We start from the raw sequence: 26,788 nt of genomic DNA, 5'->3' as shown, positions 1-26,788 counted from the left end.
CAATTCATAGTAAAGTTAGACAAACGTCATTTAAGGCTAGAAACTAAAATGCCGTGTTCTGATTTCTGCACGGATTTGCTAATATTTTAGTCAACCCCAAATTGCCTTTTTTTCTGAATTAATGTTTTGCCTGTAAAACACGGCTCTCCTCTAGCTGTGCTTAGTTCTGCACATGTAATTAAATGACCATGACAGATTATTACTGCTAACAGTAAGCAGTCCTCAAATCTTCTCTCTTTCACAGTACCACCTTCATTTACCTTAAGAATTCACATCCCCTTTGAAATGCCTACAGAAACGTCCACAAGCCCAAGTTTACATGTCAACTTTTTTTCTTTTTTTGCCGTTTCTCCATGTGGAATTACATCGCTCTTTGCATTCTTAACAACTTGACTAAATCAGTCGCCCTCATGCTGCAAAAGAAAAACGGGCTCCACTTCAGCTGTAAGCCACAAAGAAGTTCACACCGAGCCAGAGAGAATCACTCGGTGCATTAGCCAAACTGTGAATTCAGGCAATTTATTCCTAAGCCCTGTGATTGGTTTCTATGTAACTTCCCAGGGAAACAAATGGAAAGTCCTGCATAAAAAACTTCTGAAAGCTGCTGTTTGTACAAAGCACCTCCCCTGACCCCCTGAAGCAAGAGTTTAAGGGAATTTAGTCAGTTCTAAACTGAGCTAAGTTTCCAGAAACTACTTAAGTCACTTCTCATTACTGAGAGTATTATATTAATATAATTTAATGTTTGCTACTAGGTTACAAAACCAGCATTGTCAGCCTCATTTCTGGCTGAATGAAATATTATGTTTAATTGCATCCCCCAAACTGGAACTTTTCTTTTGCTTATTAATGCTCTAACAGTTTAAGAACAGCAAATAAGCAGGTTTCCCAGCAGGTTATTCCCGTTCTCACTGAGGTCACCGGCAAGCATGTAGCTGCAGTGAGGAGCCAGAGCTATGTTCAGGTCAATTATTGCAGAGCCCTAGCTTAGCTGCTGTGGTTACTGCAGTGTTTGAGGTCAAGACAGTGATTCACCCTGGCTGCTGTGCAGGACTGCCAGACCCTGAATCCATCCAGGGTCCCGGTGAGAAGCAGCTGCCATACCCATAGTACATTAAGAGAGCAACAGGGGACCCAAACACAGTTCCTGGTCCTGACTCAGAGTAATGCTCTTCCCCCCACCCCCACAGCTGCCTTAAGAATTGTGTCTGCGTCTAAAAATCTCTGTTCTGCTATAAAACTATTTTTAAAATAAAATGTAACTAAAATATAATGATGGTTCTAAATAATGAATTCCCCTGAAAGTCAAAACATAATGCCAACAAGAGAGCACAGAGCATGTTGCCAGCTGTGCACCCAAACTATTACTTGCCAGACAGACATGCTGCACTCTCACCCCCAGCACTGCTGTGTCTCCTGGCCCAGCAGAGTGCAGTGATGCTGTTTCCTGAAAATCCCCTAATTTCTCTGTGGGGTCTGGGACGTTACCCAGCTCTGAGGGCTGATGAGAATGAATTGTCTAAATGGCATCTTCCTCCACTTCCAATTTGCAAACACAGAATATTTTTATGCATGTGTTTTTCCCCCCATGGGGGAAGTTTTCTTCAAACACAGCAGAGATTAGATCCCTCCACGCACTTTCCCATGACTATGTCCCTCCCATTCCAAGAGATGTGAAAAAAATAAATCAGTGCCTGCTTGAAGCTATAGCACACAGCTAACAGAAAGTTTGAGGAAAGGGAGAGGCGACATGATAGGCTTACCATGCAAGGAATCCAGCAGCTCTTTCACAACGTCCTTATGTCCAAAATATGCAGCCACCACAGCTGCATTGTCATCGTTAGGTTCTGTTGGTAACACCACTAATGCTTCCTTCAGTAAATACCTCACCGCCTGAAGATCTCCATATGCTGCTGCAATACCTAAAAGCTGGCACTGGTAAAGGAAACACAGCAAAATAAACTTTTGGTAAAGGCAGAGAAAGTGAGCATTTCTAGAGCCACGTATATATTTGTGCCCATGCAAATGTGCACCCACTGTCACTGTGGTTAACTGAAAATGTCATAAACATTAGTAGCCATTATAATAATTGCTGTTGATATATTAATTATATTAATTTGTTGGGTTTTGCTTTATAGTTTTTGTATGGTTTCACCGCAAAAGTGCCTAAGGCACAGAGTGGTGAGTGTAACACCATTTTTCATGGACCAACAGAAAAAGTATTGGCACAGCTCTGCTATGCCAAGGTGTAGTATTTCCAGTTTTAGTGATGGCCAATATGCCTGGACTTGCACACAGGTACTCTCCCAAAACACTAAGAAAAGCTCTGTGCAAAGAGGAGACTCAAAATGAGGGCTCTGAAGCCAGAGCAGTGCAGAAGCTGGCGCAGAGGATATAGTTCCAAACACAAGCAGCAAAATCTTCCTAGGGGGCCATTAACCATCTTTACACCAACGGGTGAATACATTTTATTTTTTGCTAAGCCTATAAACTGCTTCCTTTTTATGGGGAAAAATCTATTTCCCTGTTTTAGCAACCACAGCACCAGCACCCCTCCTTGCACAGCCTCCTGTTCCTACATACGCTGTTCCTGTGGTCTGTCTCATCTTTCTGATCAGTGCTTTCAAGGGCAAATACTGTTCCTGAGCATATGTTCCTGACGTGGCCCACACGGCCAGCCATGTCTGGGACCCCGCAGCACCAGCATAGCATGTATTCATAACATATGAATGGATTTTCTGCATGAGAAATGATGGAAGGGAGCAGCTTGGCATTTTGGTTTCTTTCCCAATAAAATTTGAGAAAGAGTAGTAACCTAGCCCTACCTTTTCTACTTGCAGTGCAGTCTCCTCACATGACAGCTTAATCAGCTCTTGGGCCTTACTGGTGTCTCCAGCTTTGTAAGCATCCTGAATGCTTTCTGTCACAGGTGTCTGAATTATGGAGACTTCGCCGACTGTGGACTGTTTGCCACCCATGTCCACAGTTCCTGCAGTAAAAATAGAAAAGGGGGGTCAGGAAGAAGTACTTGCTCATTACTCACGCACAGCTGCAATGTCAATTCATCCTGGCAACAAAAAAAAAAAAGGAGGTGAGTTATTTTCAGTGGAGTATTTACTGCACACAATCAAAAAAAGAGGAAAAAAACCTCAACACTCTGTTGCCTGATAAAAGAAAGTGATATGTTAAAGTACTTTCCAATAGGGACATGAAACTAAAACGGACAGTGAGTTCCCCAATTGCTCCCAGAGGTGGTTTCCAAAGGACGGTGTGAAAGCTCACACACACAGACACGTACAGTCTGCAGCAGCCTTCCTGCCACACTCATCCTCCTGCTGCAGGAGCCAGAGAAGAGAAAGGCTTACATGAGGTTGGCACCTGCAGCGGTGCCAATCTCAAGGAGTGGAGTCAGCAGGACCTGCAAAGCCATTCTGGTATTATTAGCCTTGCTTCAGTCACTCTTCATTCACCTCCTGACAACAGTCTAACAAAACCCCGCTGTACTTCTCCACCACTTTCAACCAGAGATTTATACACCTCAGTGAATGTGAAAGAAAATTGGGAATACTTTTACTCTGGGAAAAGAGTAAAAGGAGATTATGCAAAATGCCCAGTGCCACCCTGATCAATCCTGGAGAGTCTCCTAGGCTAGACATTCTTGGTTTTTCATGCTGTTAGGAGCCAGAAGAGTTTTTACATGTCAAAGATTAAAAGCTGCAAACGATTAAAGAAGATGCTTGCGGTGGGTGGCTAACGAAGATGCAGTCATGAAGTCTCCCACCCTCCCACCCCAGCAACTACCAGGACAGGGAAAGCTGCAGGAAAGTCACTGAACTGGGAGTAAGTTGTTCAGATCCACTCCTGAACAACATGCAAGACAGAGAAAAGAAGCACTTTTCACTTGAAAAGCGACCATTTCCTACTCACTTTCTCAGCTAAAACATTATTAATTATTATTGCTTGTTTGCAATTGGTTAAAAAAAGCCCTTAAGGCCACAGATTTCCATGTATGTTAACAAGGAGATTTTTTTTTTTTAATAGACGTACATCATGTAGAGCCTAGTTTAATGCAGCCTGGAAGAATAAGTAAATTTGGACCAATCTGTAACTGTCAGTAAATATCTTTGAATAATGCAGTCTGAATCACCAATAGGTTCTGACTAACCCTTCTCATCAATTATTTAAATGAAGCTCAGATCACTCAGACATCGGAGACGGCTCCAGAGATTCGTGCCATTAAGATGTGCCGACATCAATAACCTTTCTCAGACGATGCAGAACATGTGAAGGACAAGCAGCAGAAATCAAGGCAGATGGATGTGGTGTTAAATTACAGCATAATAAACAGCATCTCAGAGTTCATGTTAATAGGTGCAGTGCCTTCATAATTCTGTAGTACGTGGGAAAAGAAATTCATCCAGCATCTGGTCCAGTCTTTTGGAGCTGACCACACACCTGCAAGGGATCTCTAAGAATACTGCATATGATTTAATCCTCCTTTTAATGGACACCAAGGTAGGAAATGCAAACGACACTCAGGCAAATAAGTGTCTAAAGGGTGACAGAAGAGAGAACTTTAAAGCAAAATGGTTCTCCAGTCTAAACAACCCAGAACTGGGCTAAGTAAAATCAAGAGGTACAGATCCAAGCAAACAGCGCCGTTACTGGAACACGCAGCCTCCCCGCGCTCAGTGCCCTGTGATGAAATCCTGAACCTAGAGAGAAGTGCTGGAATTCCCCTCGGAGGAAAAAATGCCTCACATCGGAGATACAAAACAGCTGGAAAGCTGAGCAGGAAGCCCTGCAAATCGGCGCTGCCAGAGCACAGCAACTTTAATCTGGTTACTAAAAAATGCTGAAAGGAGGGACAAATTTTACTTCCTTCCTGCCTCAACCCTGATTTTGGGGACTATCACTCAAGACCCACATCTCCAGCTATTCTACATGTAAAGGCGCATCCTTTCTGGCAAAGAATTGAGCAGGGGCATCTATCTTTCTTTTTAAATCATGGCCAGGGAAGGTGGAGGTACGAGTATCTCATGGTCAGAGATTCATTCAGGATCTGGGAGATCTCAGTGTCACTTCCTCACCTATCAGAGAGGTCTCCAGCCAACTTCTCATGCATCCTGCACACCAGAGCTCTTCTTACAGAAGCATTTTCCATCTTTCCTATTGGAACTGCCCCAGAGTGCAGGGAAGACTACCAAATCAGCGGGCCAGGGAGCACAAGAAGCACCACAATGTTGTTACTGAGGGAAGGAGGAACTCCGCAAGCCAGACCCTAATCCCAAAACCGCTTCTGTGTTTTACCGAATGACTACTTCACAAAACTACTTGGCTAATGTGTCATGCTTCCTCTTACAATTTTTGGCCCCCTCAAAATTTCTGAAGTCCCTTGTAGTGTAATGGCTTAATTGAACCACTGTGTCCGTCACCACCGTTCGGAGAACACAGGCTGGCCATCAACCATCAGTGAATGCTCATGTACATTACATGTAGATGTCTGGGCATTCAAGGAATAGGAATGTCACAAATGGCTGGCTTCCTGGAGTTTACGTGCTCCCAGAGTTAGCTGGTAGTTTAATCAGAGTCTTTGAGATACTAATTTTAGTCCCTAATCTCAATTTTAGTCTTGTCTCAGGCAAATAAGAACTTTTTATTGATCTAACCAAAACTGCCCAGTTTTGAACATTTGAACATCCATCAAGTAGAATTCAATAAGGCCTCACAGAATGTAAGAAACCTGGGCCATTCTACTGTCTGAAGCCAATATATTTATACTTAAATATTCTTGGCAGAAAGATAATGCTACTCACCATTCAAGTTTCTTATGTAACTGTCATCAAAACTTCTTTCTGTGATTGTGCCCTGCAGAGTAAATTGACCTCCTGCCTAAGACCTGAGCAAAAAAGCTGCCAGAGGTCTTCAGCAAAAAAAGACCTTGCACTTGAACTAATTACAAGCCTGAAAAGAGCAAAACTGGTGAGATACAGAGTGATAAAACAGCTTGTCCTCAGCCAACAGCGTTACTTACATGATTCTGTCAAAGTTAACCTGAGCTTTCAAAGGTTAAATGGGAGAAAGTTCCCAAAATGCACAGAAGCCTTCCATCATAAAGCTAAGCATCTCACCATCAAATTACCCAATTCACAGAAGACTTCCTGCTAACTTAGTAAATGATATATTGACTTCTGGAATACAAATGGAGAATAAGTAGCAGCATATTTTATAATTTTAATTTATATTCACCAGTAGGGGGAAAAAAAAAAAAAGAGGAAAATTACTGATTAAAGACTATTTTATTTCTGCAAGATGCATGACTGAACTATCGTCAGTACTGGCATTCATGTAGGCTGGGAATAAAGTTTTGCCAATGCATGCATCAGCCGTTTTTAGCAAAAATCTGGGCCGAAATCCAAATAAATTCTGCCTATGGTTTTAACCCTACAAATCTCATGCCCCTTACCTGAGCTCTTCATGACTTTCATAATAGGGTCACCTCACTTGCATATAGCCTCGAACAACAAGATATAAGAGCAATACTGAAGTTGGATAATATTGAACCTCTATTTTTGGACTTGATCATGCCACATGCTGAGCATTTAAGCCTGGATGTAACAAAGTGCTTTTAATTCTTAGGTTGCACAGATTTTGGAGCTGGCTTCTGCACTTTGCACAACAGGGTCTTCGTTACTGTTTGACAACGCACATTGCTGTATGGGAAACAGCACAGCAGGTTATGATATTCTATCAGTACTTCTTGGATGTCCCTGGAATAAAAGGCTACTAAAAACTCCAGAAGCTCTCACACACCCGCTCTGATTTCCTTTAGTTTGTGCTTTATTGCCCACAGACCTGGGACAGAGTTCCTGTGTCAGCACGGGCTCTTCTAAAACCACTGCCCCAAATCGGCACCCCTCTTCTGAGCTTTCAGCAGAACAGGTAAATGAAGCCTATTTTAACTGAGGTGGTATGGTGTGGGTTCACTTCTCTAACACGTTTGAATGACAATGAAAATAAGGTCACGGGGTTTACTCCCCATCGTGCAGATTATCTCTGCATCATCTTTATTTAACTTCTCTGTAGACCCACGGCTTCTTCGCTTGCTTTCTAATGACAAACAAGCACTGTTTGTAAGGGGGAAATGGGAGGCATTTGCCGACTTCAAAAACGCATCCTTCATCTAGTCCTCACCCAACTTAACAGCTTGTATCAAAGCAACTAACTTTGGAAATATTTCCCACTCTTGATTTCAATGTTTTATACTTTGGAAGTAGACTTTAAGCTTGGCTTTGCAGTAACAGCCTTTTACAAAAGCTAAGGGCAAGACTGATTTTCTTTAAAAAAAATATTCCAATAGAAACAGCAGTTATCAATAAAAAAGCAGTGTTATTTTAATGCCATTCAAAGGTTACAAGAGTATAAAATTTAAAGTGCAGCAGATTGCTGTCCCAGCTCAGAGAAACAAAACAAAAACAAGTCTTATAAAGGGTACCATGAGCATTTCAGAAATACATGTAGTTACACCCTGTCTCGGGCCTTGTTATTCCAGCAAGTGAAAAAAAAAAAAAAAAAAGGTAAAAAAGGTAAACTTTCTAAATTGACAGTATGGCATTATCAGCAAAAAGCTGAGGGTTTGCAAGTCAATGCTGTGAATCAACAAACGACTGTATAACAAACAGATTATTATTACCTTTATATCCCATATCACTTCATTCCTGTCTCTGATACGTAATCTCACAGAGTTTGTAAAGGCTGCATTAGTCCCTTTGATAAGGCAGGAGTTCTTAAGCAACTAACTAGGATTTTTTTGTTTAGCAGAGAAAGATATAAATGAGATGCTTAACACAGGATAAAATAGGGCAGGAAGCTAACATACTCCAAAACAGAATTACAACAATAATAATGCTTTAAAACTGCTACTGACCTTGTCATAATGCGTGCAGGTATTTCCAGAGACGGGAGCAAATCAAGATGATGACTTTAACACAGCACCCCATTCAGCAATGCTCAGTTAAGCTATTAATTCCTTGGACTGTTAGCCACCGACCTCCTCTTCAGCACAAGCAGCTCTTACAGCGGCCACTGGATGTAACGTCTTTTGGCTGGCTGGCTGCTGCTTTGTCTGAATTAACTACTACATTTTAGCCTTGGCAGTTATTTTCATCTCCATGTCCCATTACAGCGAAATCCAAGCCTCTGGTTCAGAGAGGACCTGGTGATGGGGGTGGGCAGGGAGGCCACCTCTCCAGCCTGAGCTCAGATATTAATTCCTCAACAGCACCAGATGGCTACAGCTAACCTTTACCAGCTTAATCTTTTGCCATTTTGACTTCTGAGCTCTGCCACAGAGCAACTAAAAAATGGGACGGGGATGAGGTTTAAAAATATGCTGGATATTTAAAGTCAACCCCCCGAACACTTAAAACTCACAAGCCTTGCTGAACATTTTTCAATACTACCCTACGCAAGCTTTGGCAGGCTGGTTTGCAAAATTAATGGAAAGCCATGTTATTTCTGAGGCACAGAACTAGAGTTTCTGTAACAGACTCATGTATTTTCTGTTGCTTTGAAAAACTCCAGTTTAATAAATCGAACAACAGCCAACAGGAAGCCTCCAGAGATTTCAAAGGATGATGGATCTGTCCTACATTGCGCTTTCCACTTAGACGGGTAAGAAAAAAATTTCAATCCTACGGAAATCTTTGAGATACTGAAAAATAATTTCCATCCCAAACCAGGAAGAAAAAACAAAATCCTGTGTTCTTTAATTAAAAAAAAAAAATCAACCCAAGTCAGTAAAAATGCTTTCTGAAACAAAGATTCCTTTTGTGTTCCCTCTCTAATTAGCTGACACCTAAAAACAGGGTTTCATTTGTTGTTGAAAGAAGTAAAAAGGTTTCAATCATTCATTTCAATCATTCATTTCATAAAAGATACAGTCAGGGACCAAGGTCTGTCCCCAGGAAGGAAATTATTCCCCCCGCCCACCTGCGTATGTTCGGTCCACCTGGCCCCATAGCCAGGACCTGGCCCTGAACCACACAAAGGAGGGTCCTGTAGCAAGAACCCTATGATCTACTTCACCTTGTTCTCATATTTAGGCAAAATACATACAGCCCAACCAATGCCGCTCTAAAATGGCCCCAGCAGGATTAAAAAATGGTCAGAACCACTTAACCCCCCCTGTGAGAAGACGAGGAGAGAAAGTTATGGTAAATCCAACTGAGAGATAAGAGGATGGTTTAGCTGGGAAATTCAGCACCCCCGCTGGAGAGACCATGCCCGAACTGGGCTGTGTCCCGCAGACCCTGATTAACATCTCATCTCAATGAGTGAGGCGTGCCAGCTTCTCAGGACAGAGAGGGAACCCTCCACGCATTTTTTCTGCCTATTTTTTGTGGTTCCATTTCACCCAAACATCCATTATTTCGGCTAATTAAAGGAGTGGCTCTACACTAAGATCTGCCTGCCAAGGCAGTGGAAAAGATGATGTATTGAGTACAAAAGAAACCCGCACCTACAGCATAGCTTACAATCAATGCTCACTGCCCCAAAAGGAAACTTACAACCCTACAAAAGACCATATCTGAAACACAGAAGAATGCTTCAAAGACAAAAATTCAGTGCTGAAGGGATCTTTTTCACTATTGCATAATCTGGAATTATTTTTAAATCCTTTACATGCCAGTACCACGCATGCAAAGTGCTGAAATGCATTAAACATTTTCCAGCAAGCATACAGGATCTTGTAAAGGACACGCTGACAATTTTAGGCACAGCAATGCAAAGTGACCAATTATCACCAGAGCCATCGGAAATTTTCTATTTAGAAACACTCTTAACCTGCAAGGAAAAAAAACGTTTGCTAATGCAAACCTGAAAGGAAAATATTAAGTCCTGGATGGAAAAATGCTCTGGACTCCTGCCTTTTTAAGGGGCTCCAGAATTGAATTACAAAAAACAGACGCCTCCGAAAGCTTTAGTTCTGCACTTACACAATCGTTTCTCCATCATCCAGTATAATGGGGGAAGAGGGGACAGAAAACTCTCAAATACTAGTAACATTGAGACTCAGCAGTCTTTAGTGGGCAGTATCACAGATGCCTGAATGGCTGCGCAAAGCTGTCCATCTGTCAGAGCCAGCACTAAGCTGGGGTTGAAAAACTCTACCAGATCTGAGCGGGCTCCTGCATTTGTGCATGCGCCTCCCAGGTCCCTGCGACTCTGGAAATTATTTGCATCGTCCAAGAAGTTCACATGAAACCGAGCTGGTTATTCTTACTTTACTGAAGTACAAAAGAAGCTACACAAAGCCATTACAAAGCAACGAGCTTAGAGAGAGCACCAAGAAATACACGCTGGAATATGACCATCAGAGCAAACCCATCACGTCAGCGTGCAAATCACATTGGAAGGTGCAAAGTAGCTTTGGGGTCACTAATGATACTTGCAGCTGCCCAGGGAAAAGGGACAAGGGCTACTACACGTGACAGTCTGGGATGTTCCTTTTTTTTTTCAGAGGACAGCTCTACCTTAGACACGATGCTCCCCACAGGCTGTTTTAAAAGTGCACCCACCACTTCCATTGCCCTGGGCTATGCCTGATGGAAGAGAGCCAGCAGGACTGCAATCCTCGAAGCAGAGCCAGAGAAGAGGCAGCTCATCAGCACCATGACTGGGCACCCCCTCCTGCCCCCTGGGCTCCAGGGGCTGCAGCCAGCCTCTCGTGGACTGATAAACCCTACACAAAACCCCAGCCGGCCATGCGTACTAGCACGCAAGGCTCCCATTGCTCCACACCCTGCCTTTAGTTTCACCCTCTCTGCTTACAAAGCTTCCTTAGCTGCAATAGATAACACCAAGATAACCTTCACATCCTGACCAAATGGCAGCAGCCAACAGCAAACACGGGGCTGCTGCTTCCTCCTCCTCCCCTCTCTTCTCCTTCCGACTTTTCACCGAGGGTACCGAACATGAGCAGGCAGCCCTTCGCCAACCCTGGCAGCCCCAGCTTACCAGCACAGTGAACTGGGCCGCTGTTGGTGACAGTGATGGTTTTACTCTCTCCCCTGAGTACACGTGTCAGGCCTAAGCAGCTTCGCGCGCACATGTAGGAGCCCTCAGATCACCACTGGCCACAACGCATTTCTCAGTGGACAGATTGTCTCATGAAGGCACCATCATCCCTGACAGACACACTACTAGCCTTTGGGCAGGGAAGGAACAGGATGGGGCTGACCTCTGGCAAGCACAGGACAAAGCCTGGCTCTCGCAGTGAATGGGGATGCCCCGCATCCCTCCCGTATTGCCCTCTTCGGGGTGCAAAGGATCAGCAAAGACCACGAAGAATAATCATGGTGGTAATTTCCACACCCAAGGGAAAGAGATTGAGGGAATCGAGAAAGCTCCAAGTGGTCAGAGAGCCTATTGCCATATTGAAAATACAAATGACTCAGCTCTAAGTAAAAGTTTCTATTTTTGTCTTTTGGCCTCAGCGATTTGGTTCCAATCCTACAGTTTGAATCATTCAGAAATATGCTTTCGCACGCAAGGCCAGCTATGCCACTCTTGCTTTCCAAATTTTAAATTGGAAGATATACATTAGCATGCAGAAGTATGACTACGCTTTTGGACTTTCTTCATGTTCATTTCCAGGCATGGCTGGAAAGAGAGGATTATTAAATGATGAAAGGTGTCTCTAGTGAGACCATTCCTGTCCAACTGAATCAAATATTATAGCCATGAAACCAAACCAAGATTGGATTTCATTTGAAACTTTGTAAAATAAAATTTCATGGCTAACTTAGGTTTCTTTTGAAACTTTTCCTTTTCCCTAACGTTCAAGCTTTCATTAGAAGGGAAAAAATTCCATGTATCAATGTTTTCTCTCTTTCAAAGAAATAATTTGCTCAGCATTCTTCTAAAAAACCAAAAAGTCATTAATTATTCACATTGGGGAAGCACCAAGGCGTGGCCAGCCCTCTTCTGCTACATCCTCCTTAGACATATATTTAAAGCTATCTTTAGAAAGAAGCAAATGCTTTCAGCCCCAGCTGTGAGAGGCTATGTCTGGAAGAGTTCAGGGAGGGACTCCCTGTGTCCATGTGCCAGGAGGACAGGCCCAAGGTCCCTGCTCAGGTCTCTTCTGAGTCCAGGTCCTCTACTGGCTCCACCAAAGACATATCCAGCGATTCACAGCTTGTCCAAGTTGAGAAAAGCAGCTCCTAAGCTTATGTTTCACTTTAATAACACATGTGAACACGCTCCTAAATGGAAAACCCATTTACAACACTCCAACCCAACTGCTGGTCAAAAAAATAGCACAGAAGCAGCCAACGTCTGGCTCTCCAGCCCCACGAAACTCCACAGATTCTACCAGGAAAGACAAGCCCCAGTGGGGCTTTCACAGAAAGGCGATGAAAGTCGTAGGATAAAGTTCATAGCTGCTTCCTCAGGTCCCCTTGGGCCACAGCAGTGAGTCCAGTTCTCCATCCCTCTATCACCTGGCAGGGGTCCTGGGTATCTGCTGTCACCTGCGTGACCAGCAGTGTCCCTCCTCCCTTCCCCAAGGAGCAGAACAGGTCTCTTACAGAACCTGGATACATGAAGATTTTGGAAAGGTTGGCCAGAGAGGAGGGAAAAAAGGGAAAGCAACATTAAGAAGATATGTAGAATATCTTGCATGACTCCAGTTTCTCATGTTCAAGGAAGATTAAGAGAATCTGGAAGAGGCAGAGAAGACAAATCTAAGAAATGGAAAGTCTAATTACGAGACTACAGATGAAAAGAGTTTGGCTTGTTGAGCCTGGAAAAATGAATGCTGGACAGGGATGGTTGTACTGCCTATAAATACATCCAGAGGAAGACACCAGGGAAGAAGAGCAGCTATTTATTTACAGGGTATGAATACATTTTGGTTGCCAGTCAGAAGACAGTTTAAAACGTTGGAGAAATGAGGCTTTGGAACAGCCTTCTAGAAAAATCAGAAGCAATAGACAAGTCAACTCGTTTAAAACAGGCTTTGCATAAAGTTTAGGAGTGTGACACCAGGACACTGACCCACGCACTCCTTCGTCCTACAGCCTGCGTTCCCATTTTATGCACGTGCAGAAGTTAACCGACCTACCAGGCACTAACAGTTACAACACGTGAGATGATAATGGCTTCACAGCTACTTGGAGGGACGTTTGTAGGGAGAGAATATCTTTTATTAAATAAACTGAAAGATCTAGTAAAAGGCAGACACATCTAAGGGAAAGAGCCTTGCAAGAGAGTTGAGGGGGTAAGCACCCCACATAGCAAAATCCAAGCTTAGTACATGCTAGACGCAGTTCAACATGCTGCTTTAACTGTGTCTGCTAGCCTAATAAAATACCTTACTCTTTGCTATCTTCACTTCTCATTTATCACCAAGACAACAACAACTCTAGACTGGGTAAAAGCATCGCATGCAGAGGAAAACAAAATGCAGTCAAGATATTGGATATGGTTGGCAGCAAGAGAGTTGAATGGGCAATTTGGCAACAGAAAAGCCAAGGGAAGAGCAAAGCTGGGAAAAGCATCAGAGGAGAGAGATGAATATGATAGTCTGGAAAAGAAAAAAAAAAACACCAAAACTGTGGTAAAAGCAAGGCTCTGCTCCAGATTCTACTGAACTCAATGTGAGCACTTCCACCAGCTTCTATGTGAGTAGGAGCAGATCCTCCGAGCTGCTGGTTTCTAGGACAGAGTATCTGGGAGGGAAAATTACCTTAACAGCTGTGTCTGGAGCAGAAGAGAAAGCCTGATGAACAGACTTCTGCTGTTGGCCAAGACAGTGCCGATCCTGAATGAGACTGTGTAGTGATGTGCTGCCAAAGCTTTAATGGGGGCTACCAAAAAAATAAAACCTTCCCTCACTTGTGACAAAACCTACAAGCAGCAGCAGTGCCTGCATTTGCAGAGTGGGAATGGGGAGATATTGCCCTTTTGTCTTCCTGATGTCTGGGAATATCAGCATTCATTTCAGTGGAGGGAGGACAAGGACTCTGCCAGGGAGGATGCTATGTTCAAACAAAGGTACAAGCTGTGAACCTACTGCAGCCCACAGCATTTTTAGGTGGCTGCTCCAAGGTAGAGACAGCAAAATTAGGCAAGGCACGATTCATCCCCTTCCCACCAACTTATGATGAACTCTGATCCATTGCATCAGAGAACCTGGTCCAATCCATGCAAATAACTTTGATTTCACAGCTTTTATTCTTACCCTGCCATCATGCAAAAGGTCCAAGGTGCAAAATATTGGAGAATTGTGACCATGATTACAAGCCCACTTAGGGAGCCAGACTTTTGTTTTTCAAGCTACATTTGAGATCTGAAAAGGGATCTTGTCCATCAGCATTACAGGAAAGGAAAGAAAAAAATGTTCCTGTTTGATGCAAAAATAAAAGCAGTTTCAAAGGCTCTTTGATGTGCAAGACAGAAAGGCATGCAGGCAGATTCTGGAGGAGGTCTTGTCTTCAGCAATTACCAGCACTCTTTTTGAATCTTACTTCCCAGACAGAATTTTTACGTGAAGTAGATAATCACACTGCAGAGCGTATCAGCTCTAAACCTGTGGCTTTTCAATTAAGCAGCAATAACCTCTAGTCAAAATACACCTTACCAAGATGGGAATAAAACAAATAACACCCAAACCAGCTAACTGCAGGTGAAGCAATTCCAAAGACATACATGCTTTCAAAAGATTTCATTTTGAGCTCTTCTTGGGTAACCATGCCAGTTTTCCAAGCGATATTCTGATCACTAAAACAAACAGTGATGTAATTTCCACAGCGACCACAAACATACCAAGAATACTTGAGCTAAATTTATCCAGACTTCTTGTTTGAGTCATTGCTTTGGTTCATTACTTTTCCATGATTTTCAACTATGCACAGAAAAGGAGTTGTGGACAGCCTGGGACTGAGCTTTCCCCAGCAGAATCCAAAATTACAACCTTTACGCTTAGGATCCACATACTGACTATTAGAAACAAAATTGAGCTGCTCCTCTAGCTCCCAATCTCCTTTCACCCTTCACCTTCCTCCAGCCTTTCCTGTAGCAGACTGACCCTTTCCCTCACCCTTGGGCTTGTCTTTGTGACCGAGAAATTCCGGAAGCTCACCACAGATCTGCCACTCTCCCCAACTGGAGAGCATGAGCCAAAAAAGAGAGGACCTGCAGCAGATTTCCCACTGCTCCGTGCAGCTCCGTGACAGATCCCAAGTCCTGCCTGCCTGCCTGTCTGTCTGGAGCAACACGTTCCACCACCACAAGTACCCGTGCCAGGAGAGCTCAGGCTAGGGAAGGCTGTCTAGGCACCTTCACCAGCAGGTACACATCCCTGCAAAAAATACATCATCTACAAAGATGTCACTGGGTTTCACCTTCTCTTCCAACACACACAGGGTGGCTGATTATCATAGTGGGAGGGATTGGGTATTTGCAAAAACTGCAGCATAACCCCCGAGATTTTACTACATCAACTTTGCTATTGTTCAATGGGAATCTTTTTCAACTACCATATTTCACATGGTCTGAGTATGTCCTTGCTGACTCCATTTCAGATTCATGGCCAGACTCACCAAGTTTGCCTGCATGTAGCTGCACATGTTTTAAGCACAGTTTGTAAAAAGCATATTTTTTTTTTTTTTTAACCAGAAACTGCCGACCCCCAGAGCCCCTCTGACTGCAGGAGAGCTTTTTGAAGGTTGAGGGTCTTTCCTAATACTTAAAGACTTCTTTTGTGAGTCCTCCCTCTGAGTAAGAGCAAGGCACAAATTCAAAGCATGGACACTCGTCTGTTGTGAAACTATCAGCAGCTTACATAAAAGGGCTGCTGCTGTGGTGATACATAATTATGCAAATAAGCAATTGATGACCCACTAACGAGCACACCGACCTGGATTAAGAAAAGGAATGAAATATCAGCCTAACTTGATGTAAAATCTGAAACAGAACCTATTAAGGGACAGACTTCATCTATACAGCAGTCTGGGAGCTGAACAGTACAAAATCCATCCCCCACACCCTCATCTGCAGTGCAAACATTTCCTCCCAGTTAGCTGCCTTCTGCCAAGCAGAGCCCTGGCAGCCCCTTTATCGATCAGAGAAATGAAAAACAAACCAACCGCAGGCTTAATGCTGTAAGGATCCCTGAAGATCTGATCCCAAGACCGTTATGTCAGTGCAAAGTCTTTAATGGGTTTTGGAGAAGGCCCCCATAGGCTTCGGAGAGGATAAAAAAAAAAATTCATAGCGCTCCCTTTCATGCAAGTATAAAATCGCCTGCAACATCACTGACAAAACAATAAATCAATTACAGTCCTGGTAAAGACTGAGTTGGTGTGAACACTGTCAATTGCTTTTTCCCACTGAAACAGAGGACAGCGGTCCTATGACCACAGTGTCAGCCCTCACCTGAGAGCTAATTACGCACCAGTAACATCTTTAGAGAGCCCCTATGTACAGGTTCTAAAGGGCAAAGGATTTTTTTTACTACCTTATCTTTGGTTTTTTCTAGGCTTCTTGACAGAGTTGTCATAAATTACATTTTAATGTAATAAACCTCAAGTACATTTTAACTGAAAGGTGGAAAAATAAAGCTGTATAGCAGCAGATAGTGCCAGATACAGCTCAGATAAAGATCAATGTTTTGCTGTCTGTAAATCAAACTGGCTCTCAGGTTGGACTCTCTGCTCAATTAGCTTCCCAAGGTCTGCACTGCACTGCTGGCAATCGCAGCAGCTCTGCCCTCCTTGCTACAGCCCTCAAGTTTAAGAGCAGGCTGGCTGTGAGGGTATTTATTGGGAAGAAGCTGGTCCTGCCACTACTAAGACCTAAGTCCTCCTCTATATTCCCTTAACTCCTGAGGGGCACAGCATCCACATGCCAAACCATGACTTTCCACATGCACAAGAACTCGTTTTCAAAGACAAGTTGTTCTTCCGGTGCCTCTTTCAAAATACAAGGGACATCATCTAAGGGTATGTCTGAAGAATATTGCTTAGTATCCAGACTCTGAAAATCAGTTCAGAGCATCTTAAATTAGACACCTAACTATAAATGCCCCGGTATTCATTGCCCTTTTTGGAAATTCAGGCTCAGTTCAGTGAGGTGGTGCAACATGCGGCTGTGCTACAGTCTGCACAGGAGAGCAGGCTTAACCGCATGCATTTTCTGCTGCAGTCCAGCCTTCCGCATTAGCTTTTGGCCCCATGTGAGCTTGCACCACTTCTGTATGAAGTGTGTATTTAAATATGTTTAAAAATACAAGCCTATTACTGCTTCACTAGTGTACTTCCTATTCCTGCTTAGCATTTCCTACTTCTCCTTCTGCAGGACTTTATGCAGTAAGACCAAGTCGCATAAGATACCTGTTTTATTTTTTGCCCCTTTTTTTTTGTTTGTAGGAATACTTTCAATTAGCTTTTTGGACTCGAATTAACTCGCAACTTAACAAGCAGGAAAAAAAAAAAACAGAAAACCTTCAAGGTTCATTTAGTCTGATCATACAGAACTTCAAGCAACCAACACAGGTTGCTGGTCTCTAGTGCTCTGGGCGCTCAGATCACCTCTCAGATGCTCTCCTTGCCCTTCTCACCCCGACGCTGTCACAGCAGACTTAGGGTAATGTTACCCCAGGGTAACATGCGGATGGAAAAAGGAGGACAGAGGGTGTGAGTACTTTTCTCCTGTTATGCAGCACAATGCATGACAGACAGGGCTAAGCCAACATGCCCCAAGCCCTAGCTGCTGGCCCTAGCATGAAGAACACGAAGATTTTAAGGTTTACATGGTGATTTCACGAGGAATAAAGTGGTACCAGTGATGCTGCCGACACTGATTTTCCCTTCCTCCTCTATTCAGCTAGAAAGGTTTATAAGCAAAAACATTCATGCTACCAAATGCTAGTTCCTGCCCTTCATGTTTAAGGCAACAAAATCAACTGCGCAGAATTATGAGGAAACAGCAGCAAAGATCCCATCTGGAGGCCATGTACGTGCACACCCAGGAGTGGGTGAGCTCTGCCTTCTTTTATTGCTATAAAGAAGTCAGGTTCTTCCTGTAGACTTTTATTTTTTAAGTGGATTTCACACTGCCAGACTGACAGCCTGGAAGGCTCAGATTATCCAGCAGTACAAAACAGCGAGCAAGGGCAGGGTCTGCAGAAGTTTCCACCCCTCCACCTACAGTCCCATCACCTCCTCTAACCACCATCCTACGATGAAGGCCTCGAACACATTTGCAAATGTCCTGCCCTCATGCAAACCGGGGAGTGACGCTGGATGCAAAAAGCACTGTCCCAGGAGAGTAAGCGCTTTCATCTGCAATTAGCTAACCTCAAGCTGTCACCATTCGACCCGTTGTGAAACCTTCCATATAATATTGCACTAGCTCCTGAGCAGTCCCTCCTCTTAAAATGACTCTTTAACTCTTCCATTTAAACTCTTCTTACTTACACTGGAGACTTTGCAACGATTCAGGAAGCGGTGGTGCAGGCAGCAGCTTTCCCTTTGAGTCAGTACTGAGCTGGGCCACGGCCCAGACGGGGTTGCAAAGGTCACTGCCATCGTGGGTAGCTTCTTTCTGATATAATACAAAGCCCTGTGAGCTGCAGGGCCACCACGGCACTTCTGAAGCACAGCTTAAGAGCCTCTGGTCCACTCCAAGTGCCAACTCAGGTCATTACATTCTGATTACTTGATTGCTCCCTCATTTTAATATTTAGGGTTTTTTTCCAGGCATACTGCACGTGTTTATCTGTGCTTCTCTGGACAGCTGGAAGTCACCAGCTTGCAACAGATTTGTCTCAAAAGAAGTTGTGAGGGTTCATTTAGTTAATATGTGTAAAGCTACTATAAAATGTCAAACAACTATAATTGGCACCGTTGCCCCTAATTATGTAATATCATATGTATTGCAACATAACACCCCTTTTCAATGCTCATTTCTAGATTTAGCAGGAGAGAAGAAACGCTCTCTGGCGTGTTTGAAGGATAATCGAATTCCACCTCCGAGACACACACAAGTGGCGTATGAACACTCTGCAACTTGGAATAAAATTCTCAATAAGAGAACGATAAGCTCCCTAATAAAAGTACCCTTACATTTCAGAAGACAATGATTGCTTTTCTACATCTTTGGCTGAACTGTCTCCTAGAAACTCATACAAGAATTAAATCCTAGCTGTAAATTTTCATAAGATTCAAAGAAACCAACCAGTCCGTAGAAAGGAGATGAATCTATATTCTGTTCCAGGCATTCAAACAATGATATCTTTGGGCCTCCATTGTATTTCCTACAAGATTCATATTATGTCACCTCCGCTGTATTATGTAGAGCTCTTTAACCAAGTTTAAAAAAAAACAACAACCCAAACCTGGGCTTCAAGAGAGACTACAGCCACCCTCATATCTCTGCTTGCTTGCTTGCTTTTTAATTAGGACAAGATTAACTGATCTCAGAGAGGGGAAGCAGGGTTTGAGGAGGCAAGGGAGTTGCTAACTGCACCCAAAACAGAGCACTATTCTGCACTCCAGTGACAAATCCTCTCTGTGGACCAGCGGGTGCTCACCGGCATCATCAAGTCAAGCCCAGCACCATCCCTGGAGGGTAGGCAGTCCTGTTCTGAAACACAGCTCGCCTGCTCTCAGGGCAAGCTGGCACCCTGCTGTGTTACAGGCAAGATCACTGCCTCAGCCAAGAGGAACAGCAGAGGAGACACAAGCACTAAGGTGAGCCCTTGCACCATACGTTACATTTGCTAACTACAGCCAATGATGCTGTGAACCTATTCTCCACATGAAGACCTGGCCAAATGTATAGCTGTTGGGAAAAACAAGCCCTAAAAATATTAAAGGCTTTCAAATGATCAAGGCACCAGGTGCACGTGGTACCCGCTGGAAGGTGCTTCTAGCACTGTGCCAGCCGTAACGGCACGCTGATCCAGCTGACCCATCACAGAGCCACTAGCACCACCGTGCTGCTTGTTAAACCACTCACTCACATCCACACGCATGTCCTTCCTGCCCCCCAAAAAAAGACTCCAAGCTTTGCAAGCACTAATGAGGTTATTAGTGTTAAAGACATTATCAGTGATCTCACTCGACTTCCCAGTGTTTCCCATTGAATGGAAGCAGGAGGCTGCATCTAGATTGTTAATAAATGCACATAGACAATAGGTTCAAATGCGGAGGCTGAATGAGTCACCGCGTTCCTGCGTTCAAGCTGTGTAATAGGATCCAAACGCAGAACAAGGACCAGCTAACTTAGGGAGTGGACCAGCTAGCTAATGACAATTATTCTTGGCAGAACTCAAACAATCCTGAAATAAAAATGAGTTTAAACATGTATACTATGCTTCTAAGGAGCAAATCCACCAGGGCAGTCCTGGATCTTAAGCTTTCCTAGGACCCCTTTGCCAGTCTTCCAAAACTGTTTATCAAATAAAATAGCTCAGACATGTACGTATAGAAGAGTTATACCAGGAAGATTTGTATGCCTCCAGACAACCAGTTTAACTGAATATATTTACATAACAGAAGCATGCAATAAAGTTCTCGGGGGAAAAAAACCTGAATTCACAATGTAGAAAATACACCTCTTCCACTTTTCACTTCATTATTCACTCAGAAACTAGTATGTTTATTTGCTGTATCTTTAAACGGTGAGAAAAACTTGTCAAATTACTCTTGTGGAATAAAAATTTAGCAATTCTTAACACTTGTGAATCATTAGCACAGATTAAAATTCTTCTCATGGTTTCTATCTTAATATTCAAGTGGAGATAATTCCTTTCAGAGAGAAACTCAGAAGATAGAATTTAAGAATTTTAAGAATATTCAATAAACAAATTCCCTGATTATTATACAAAGACACAATGCTAATTAACAAAACCCAAAACCAATTAAAAAAATCAGTAACATGGAATAAGCAGAATACATACGGAGAAAGGAAAGAGTTCCCAGAGCTCCCTGTGACGCTGGTGAGAAACGTCTTCAAACAAGATAAGGCAGCTTCTGAATAAAGTATCAGGTTTTGCTTCATAGTTGCTGATAAAATCCAAAATAAGGCTGCAAAAACATTAGCTTCTACTGAAGCCTGCTTACTCACTACAAAGCGTCAAACACACCTTCATCCCACACTTCAAACGCAGATGCTGCTTCCTAATGGACTGCTTTTTCCAAGGGGGGAATACCGTTATACAATAACCAGAAGGCTATTTCTTGATGCAGAAACATAACTAGGTTTTGACTCAGAGAAATGCAGCAGCGCCTAGGAGCTGAGGGTTTGAGCGATAAAAATCATCCAAAAATAATTCGGCTGTTTAGAAAAAAATTGAACAAGAAGCAACCTGAAGCATATGTCCCTTCTGAAAGGGAAATTTCCACCTATGGATTTATTAAATTACATAATCTAGCCCAACCATAAATCACTGCAAGCCACTGAATCAAAGCTGACAGTAAAACTGGAGCAGGTTAATATCTGTTCAGACCGAGAACCGATGCTCTGATTTTAGCAGCTTTCATACCCTGAATACACACTGCATCAGTAGCTGGGAACATATTTGCATTCACACGCTGAAAAAGCACAGATCTTGTAAAACATATTTAGGAACTGGGGAGACGTGATACATGTGTTGACTAATTCCGTAGGCCTTTGGAGAAAATCGGTCTTCAGAGAAATGCTATTCTTACCACCTGAGTAGTTCAACATCATTCTCTTTGCAAGTAAAATTTCTTGTTCTGTACTGCAGATTTTCAAAGATTAGGGCTCACATCACTGAAAGATCTTTCATACACTTACATTTCACCAAAACTCAGTGGCAGCTGGCTACTGAGTTCTCTTAAAACCTTTCGCTCCCCATCTAAACAGAAAAGAAATTGTCCTATTTACCATTTTGTGGATCCATGTTGCTTTCTCTGCGAACAGCGGATTCCTCAGTTCCCACACACCAGTACATTCTGGGTCGCAGTTGTGAAGATCCAACAGACAAACTTTCTGCAGCACTTAAAACTGAATAGTGTTGTCAAAGCTGAATGATCTCCGTCAAGTAAATGCAGGAGGAGAGCGACTGCTAGTAAGCCCCATCCTGAAGAAACATCATTTACCCTGTTTAAAAATAAGTAGTAAACCAAATTAATCATTCCAGTACAGAAATTGCAAGATACTTATTCCTCTGCACTCTAACACAGCTGTCTAAATATTACTTTCCAAAAAGGCACTCACCATCCTATGCAAATATAAATACAATTATTTTCGTAATAGCTTTGTTAAGAGCATAACATGAATTAACAGAGAAGACTAACAATGTCTCCACTATAGAAAAGATAATGTTCCCAATTCTCCTCCACCAAAGCCGCTCAGTCTTTGGCCAGAGGGTGTCGGGGGCGTGCAGGGGTCACAGCTGCAGTTTCAGATTCTCCACAAGCTAGTGTAAAGGCAGAGCATTGAAACCATGCAGTGCAGCTGGAAAAATCCTAAATGCAACCTCAAAACCTTCCCATCCACAAAGACAACTGTGGCTCTTGTAAGACTCCACTGTGAGAAACTGCAAAATCCTGATGTGGCTACTGAGACAATCCTGTGTAGAAAAGAAAAGGGGGCTAAGAGAAACACACCAGCTCCTGTCCCCTCTGCCCAGTGCTTTTAGAGAACTCTACTACCCTAGAAGCATCAGGCTTCTTCATACATGTTCAGGGAGGCAAATCAGGCTCTCAGTAGCTCTTAAAGGTTGGCTTCTTCTGAACTGTCTTGCCTAACAGCCAGCAAAAACTGCACAGCTCAGTCTCCCAGGGCATTTCCAACTCCTTAGCTCTTCAAAGTTGCACACCTGTAATTTTCTCTCGTAATGCATCTTCCACAGAGATTAAACTACGGGTGAATTTGCAGTGTGTGCCCAACCAGCATTAACCCTCCTTCATCTTCTGGTTTCAGTTTCAGTCAGTAAACGCCTCTCAGATGTAACATGATGTCCCTCACCTTTGACTCTTAGTAGTTTTTGTCATGTCTGGTGCGTGATGCTGAAGTTTTGATTGGAGGCTCTAATTCAGCAAAGCAGGTAACCCACCTCCCACGTCAGCCAGTGGGCAAGACCCAAGAATATTCCTAACTCTCCCTGAGAAGAGTTGGCTTCCTGAGTCGGGATCAAAGGCCAAGGAGAATACACAGATACACTGATCCATCACCACTCTCCAGGAAGCTTTCTGCTCCTCCCTCTTACATAGGGTTTTCACCACCAGCTGACAATGGTAAAAATCACTGCGTGCTACATCAGTTGTTTCTAGGCAAATACTTGAGTTTTAGCTGCACTTACAGCAAATCCCAGTTTCTGATGACCCCTATTTTGTGGTGCCTGGCAGCAGGAACCAAAACTCACACTCCAAGCGCTGTGCACACCCCTGTGCCCTGCAAGGTGTGTGTTGGGCGCTGCCACTGATTGCGGTTTGGTTCTTCGTGGTTTTTCAGAGGTGAGAAAAATAATTTGGGTGCCACATGACAAATAATGATAGGGACTGAGAGACCTGGGCCAGGCTACATGCAAGCGCATTCACATACACCCCACAGGTAAACGCCTCCTTTGCGGCAGGATGGCTACAACTCCAGATGGATGCCAGATGCCTGCGCTGCCGAGCATCCATCCCTCCCTCCACATCACCGCAGCGGCAGCTCGCCTCCCAGGTCAGGCCCTGGCAGCTCTCACACCCCAATGAAGCAGCAGCAGCTGGGCATGTGTAAGAAGCTGAATTTGGCAGCTTTCATGCACACAAGGAAGGGAGGCTGTGGGCTGCTGCAGGAGGCTGAGATGGAGATGGTCCCTGAGCCCAGATCCAGCCCATGAACTGGTGAGCTGGGCCATGTTGGTGGAGGACCAGATTCTGCCCTGGAACGTGCCACGTTTCCACCGGAGTCAGCCTTGGCTCCTGGGTCAAGCTTCCCTTGGCCACGCTGGCAGGCACAGCTGCTGTGCTGGGACCCCGTATCTCTGCCGTGTTGTGGGTGCGATACCCCAGGCAGAGGTGTCGGGGAGGCCCTCAAGCCTCCCAAAAGCCGTCCAGGTTGTTAACTCTGAAAATGGAGGGGATGTGATGCTTCCAGCAGCTGCCTCCCCCGCACTCTTGCTATAAATGCACTGAGCAGCTACAGTAAGAATAAATACTTCCCCATGCAAAGACAAACAGGCTAGGTCTTCTTAGCAGATGCTGGTTTCTGAGGCGTTTCCTTGCCATATGATGCGGGCACACCATGTGCACTCACAGCAACTGTACAAGAAACACTTAATAGGGGTCAGTGTGGACGACAGAAGCTTAAAAACCATCCCACTCCTGATTTTTAGTTTTCTATGTTCCTTATTCCCCAGGCTGAAACTTTCCTCATATATAGGGAAAGGAAAAAAAACTTCCAGGAAAAATAATAGTGTGGTTTTGATAATCAGTTCCCTCCAATTGCAAGTAGGACGCTAAATGCTGTAGCCATGTGTATTACTGCCACACAGCACCTGTGTAAGGAGTCTTGCCGTATTTCAGGACCTTTGTGTATATAACAAAGAAAAAACCCTACAGTGCTTTTACCTTAAGCAAGATACACTCAGCTGTAACACCATGTCTTAATTTGATTTAGGGAGAGGGATCCTACGGGCTCTGCAGGATCTCATTCAGCTGGCAGAGGACCATGTGGAATACACCTGAAGCCGATTTACGTCCCATTTCACACACTCCCAGTTTCTCTCCAGAGCCCTGTTACTGCCAGCTGTCAGATGGTGTCCCCGCACGTCCGACCATGCCTCTGCCATCCCGAGCACCTCCTCTCCGCTTTGCCAGCCCTCCCGCTATCACCCCGCACATCGTGCCGAAATGCGAGGCGCCCAGAAACACCATGGTTTGCCCGAGATCGCTTCCCAGTTCACACCAAAACCTGCCAAAACTTCAGTTCTTTGCTCAAACCACCTGCCATTTCTGAGAAGCCCATCTGGGGCTGGGCGCTGTGATGGGTATCACCGCGGATCTAGAGAGGGCCACGACACCAACTGGATGGAAAGGCGCGGCGGGCTCCTCTGCCAGCCATCGCGCAAGGCGGGGTGAAGCCAGACCTGAAAGCGAAATGGCCCGATGCCCTCCTGGGGACACCCCAGCTCGGCGGGACGCGCGTCCTTCGTCCTTCGGCGAGCTCTGCGCGGAAAGCGGCAAACCAGCCCCCTTCTCCCCACATCACAGCCGCCGGCTGAGGAGAAATAAGGCATTAACACCCTGACTCGGGTGTCTCATAAGCCCTTCTAGGCACTTCTCGGTTGCCGCCTGTCTGTCTGCTCAGCCGAGGCGCTGAGGGCCGCGCCACGGCCCCCGAGGGCCGGGGTCGGGGCGGGGGAGCCGGGGGAACCGCTCCCAGCCCAGCCCGCGGCCCCGCTTACATAAACCCGAGCTCTTCCTTAAGGCGAGTCTCGAGTGTTTCCCCTCCCCGCCGGGCCGGGGCAGCCGCTCGCCCGCCCGGGCCGGGGCAGCAGCGCCCGTCGCCGCCCTGCGCCCGCTGCTCCGCAAAGTTCCCTCCGAACTTTTCTTTTAAACAAACAAAAAAAATTCCCCTCCCCCCCCCCCACTTCTCCACGTGAAAAGCCCCGGCGTGCCCTGGCAGCCCCCACCCCGCCGCCTCCCCTCACGGCGGGCAGGTGTCTGCGGGGCGGCCAGGCCGAAGCGGCGCCAAAGCCACGGTACCTCCAGCGTCCCGGGGCTGGCGGTGTCTCTGCCGCCGCCGCCTCCTCCTCCTCCTCCTCCTCCTCTTCTTCTTCCTCCTCCTCCTCCTCCTCCTCCTCCCCGTCCCCGTCCCGCGGCGCCGGCCGCCCGCCTCGCTCTGCGGCGCGGGAGGCGGAGGGCGGGAGGAAGGAAAAGGAGCGGGGCAGCGGCGCGGCGCCTCCTCCGCCACCGGGCCCGCTCGGGGCTGGCCCGGCCCGACCCGGCTCCTCCCGGGGCCGCGCTGAGGGGCTGCGCCTCGCCGCGGGCGGCAGAGGGGTGACGGGCCGTGGGCCGCAGGCCGGGCACAGCCCCTCGGCCTTCCTTCCAGGGGCAGAGCTCCCCCGCCACCCTGCCCGGGCACGGAGCCCGTCCTGCTGAGGGGGCCGGGGAGGGACGCGGGAGAGCCGCTCTCCCGCGCTCCATCCCCAGCCAGGGTGCCCTCTTCCATCGGTGGCTGGTGTCCGCCCTCTCCCCGGGCACCCCTACGTGGGCATTGGCTCTTTGGCTTCGTTTTATTTTAGGAAAAACCAGGCTGGGGGGGCTGAAGCAGGACCCCCTCCCTCAGCTGCAGCAGGCCGGCCTCACCTCTCAACCCGCCGCCATGCAGCTCCCCAGGCAGGGGCACCAGCCTGGCACAGACGCACGTAGCACCGCTACCCTTCTCCTCTCAGCATCGCTTCTCGACGGAGGCCCGGCCTTACCGACGACAGAGTTGATCCCAGATTTCTTTCTCTGAAAGTTGCTCCTTCGCCAGATCGAGGCGTGAGTTTGCTCCTGTTCGGAAAAGCAAAGCGAGATTGCCCCCTTCCTTCCAGAGGCGTTCGACGTGCTGCGCTCCAGCTGGCGCTGGCATTGCCCACGGCTTTTCCCCATCACAAACCCATCCGTCCCCGGCTACCAGGAGCCTCTGACAAGCCTGGTACCACTTTATTTTCCCTGCCCATTGGACCTACTAAGAAAAGACCATTTCTGAGTGCCTTTTGCTTTATTATTCATAATTATTTGTAAATTACATGGGGAGGGGGCGGTTTCCCTGG

General features: G+C 45.4%; 1 protein-coding gene across 2 annotated transcripts in view; it reads right to left on the bottom strand.

The window, feature by feature from the left end:
• LRRK1 (leucine rich repeat kinase 1) overlaps positions 1-25,845 on the bottom strand; it is an 82,289-nt gene extending 56,444 nt beyond the window's left edge. Inside the window, exons 1-4 of one of the 2 annotated variants that reach the window (XM_075100691.1) lie at positions 25,734-25,845; positions 21,922-22,137; positions 2,826-2,989; positions 1,764-1,935 (exon numbers count right to left, since the gene is read on the bottom strand). In XM_075100691.1, the coding sequence (XP_074956792.1) occupies positions 1,764-1,935; positions 2,826-2,989; positions 21,922-21,988 (403 nt within the window). In that variant the 5' untranslated portion in view covers positions 21,989-22,137; positions 25,734-25,845. Of the gene's footprint in view, positions 1-1,763; positions 1,936-2,825; positions 2,990-21,921; positions 22,138-25,733 lie in introns of those variants that run through there. The other variant, XM_075100692.1, reaches the window with a different exon arrangement.
• Between the last annotated feature and the right edge of the window lie 943 nt (positions 25,846-26,788).

This window comes from Phalacrocorax aristotelis, chromosome 7, assembly GCF_949628215.1.
Source record: "Phalacrocorax aristotelis chromosome 7, bGulAri2.1, whole genome shotgun sequence".
NCBI lineage: Eukaryota > Metazoa > Chordata > Aves > Suliformes > Phalacrocoracidae > Phalacrocorax > Phalacrocorax aristotelis.
Note: the sequence above shows the minus strand (reverse complement) of the source record. Positions and strands in the feature narration are given on the sequence as shown.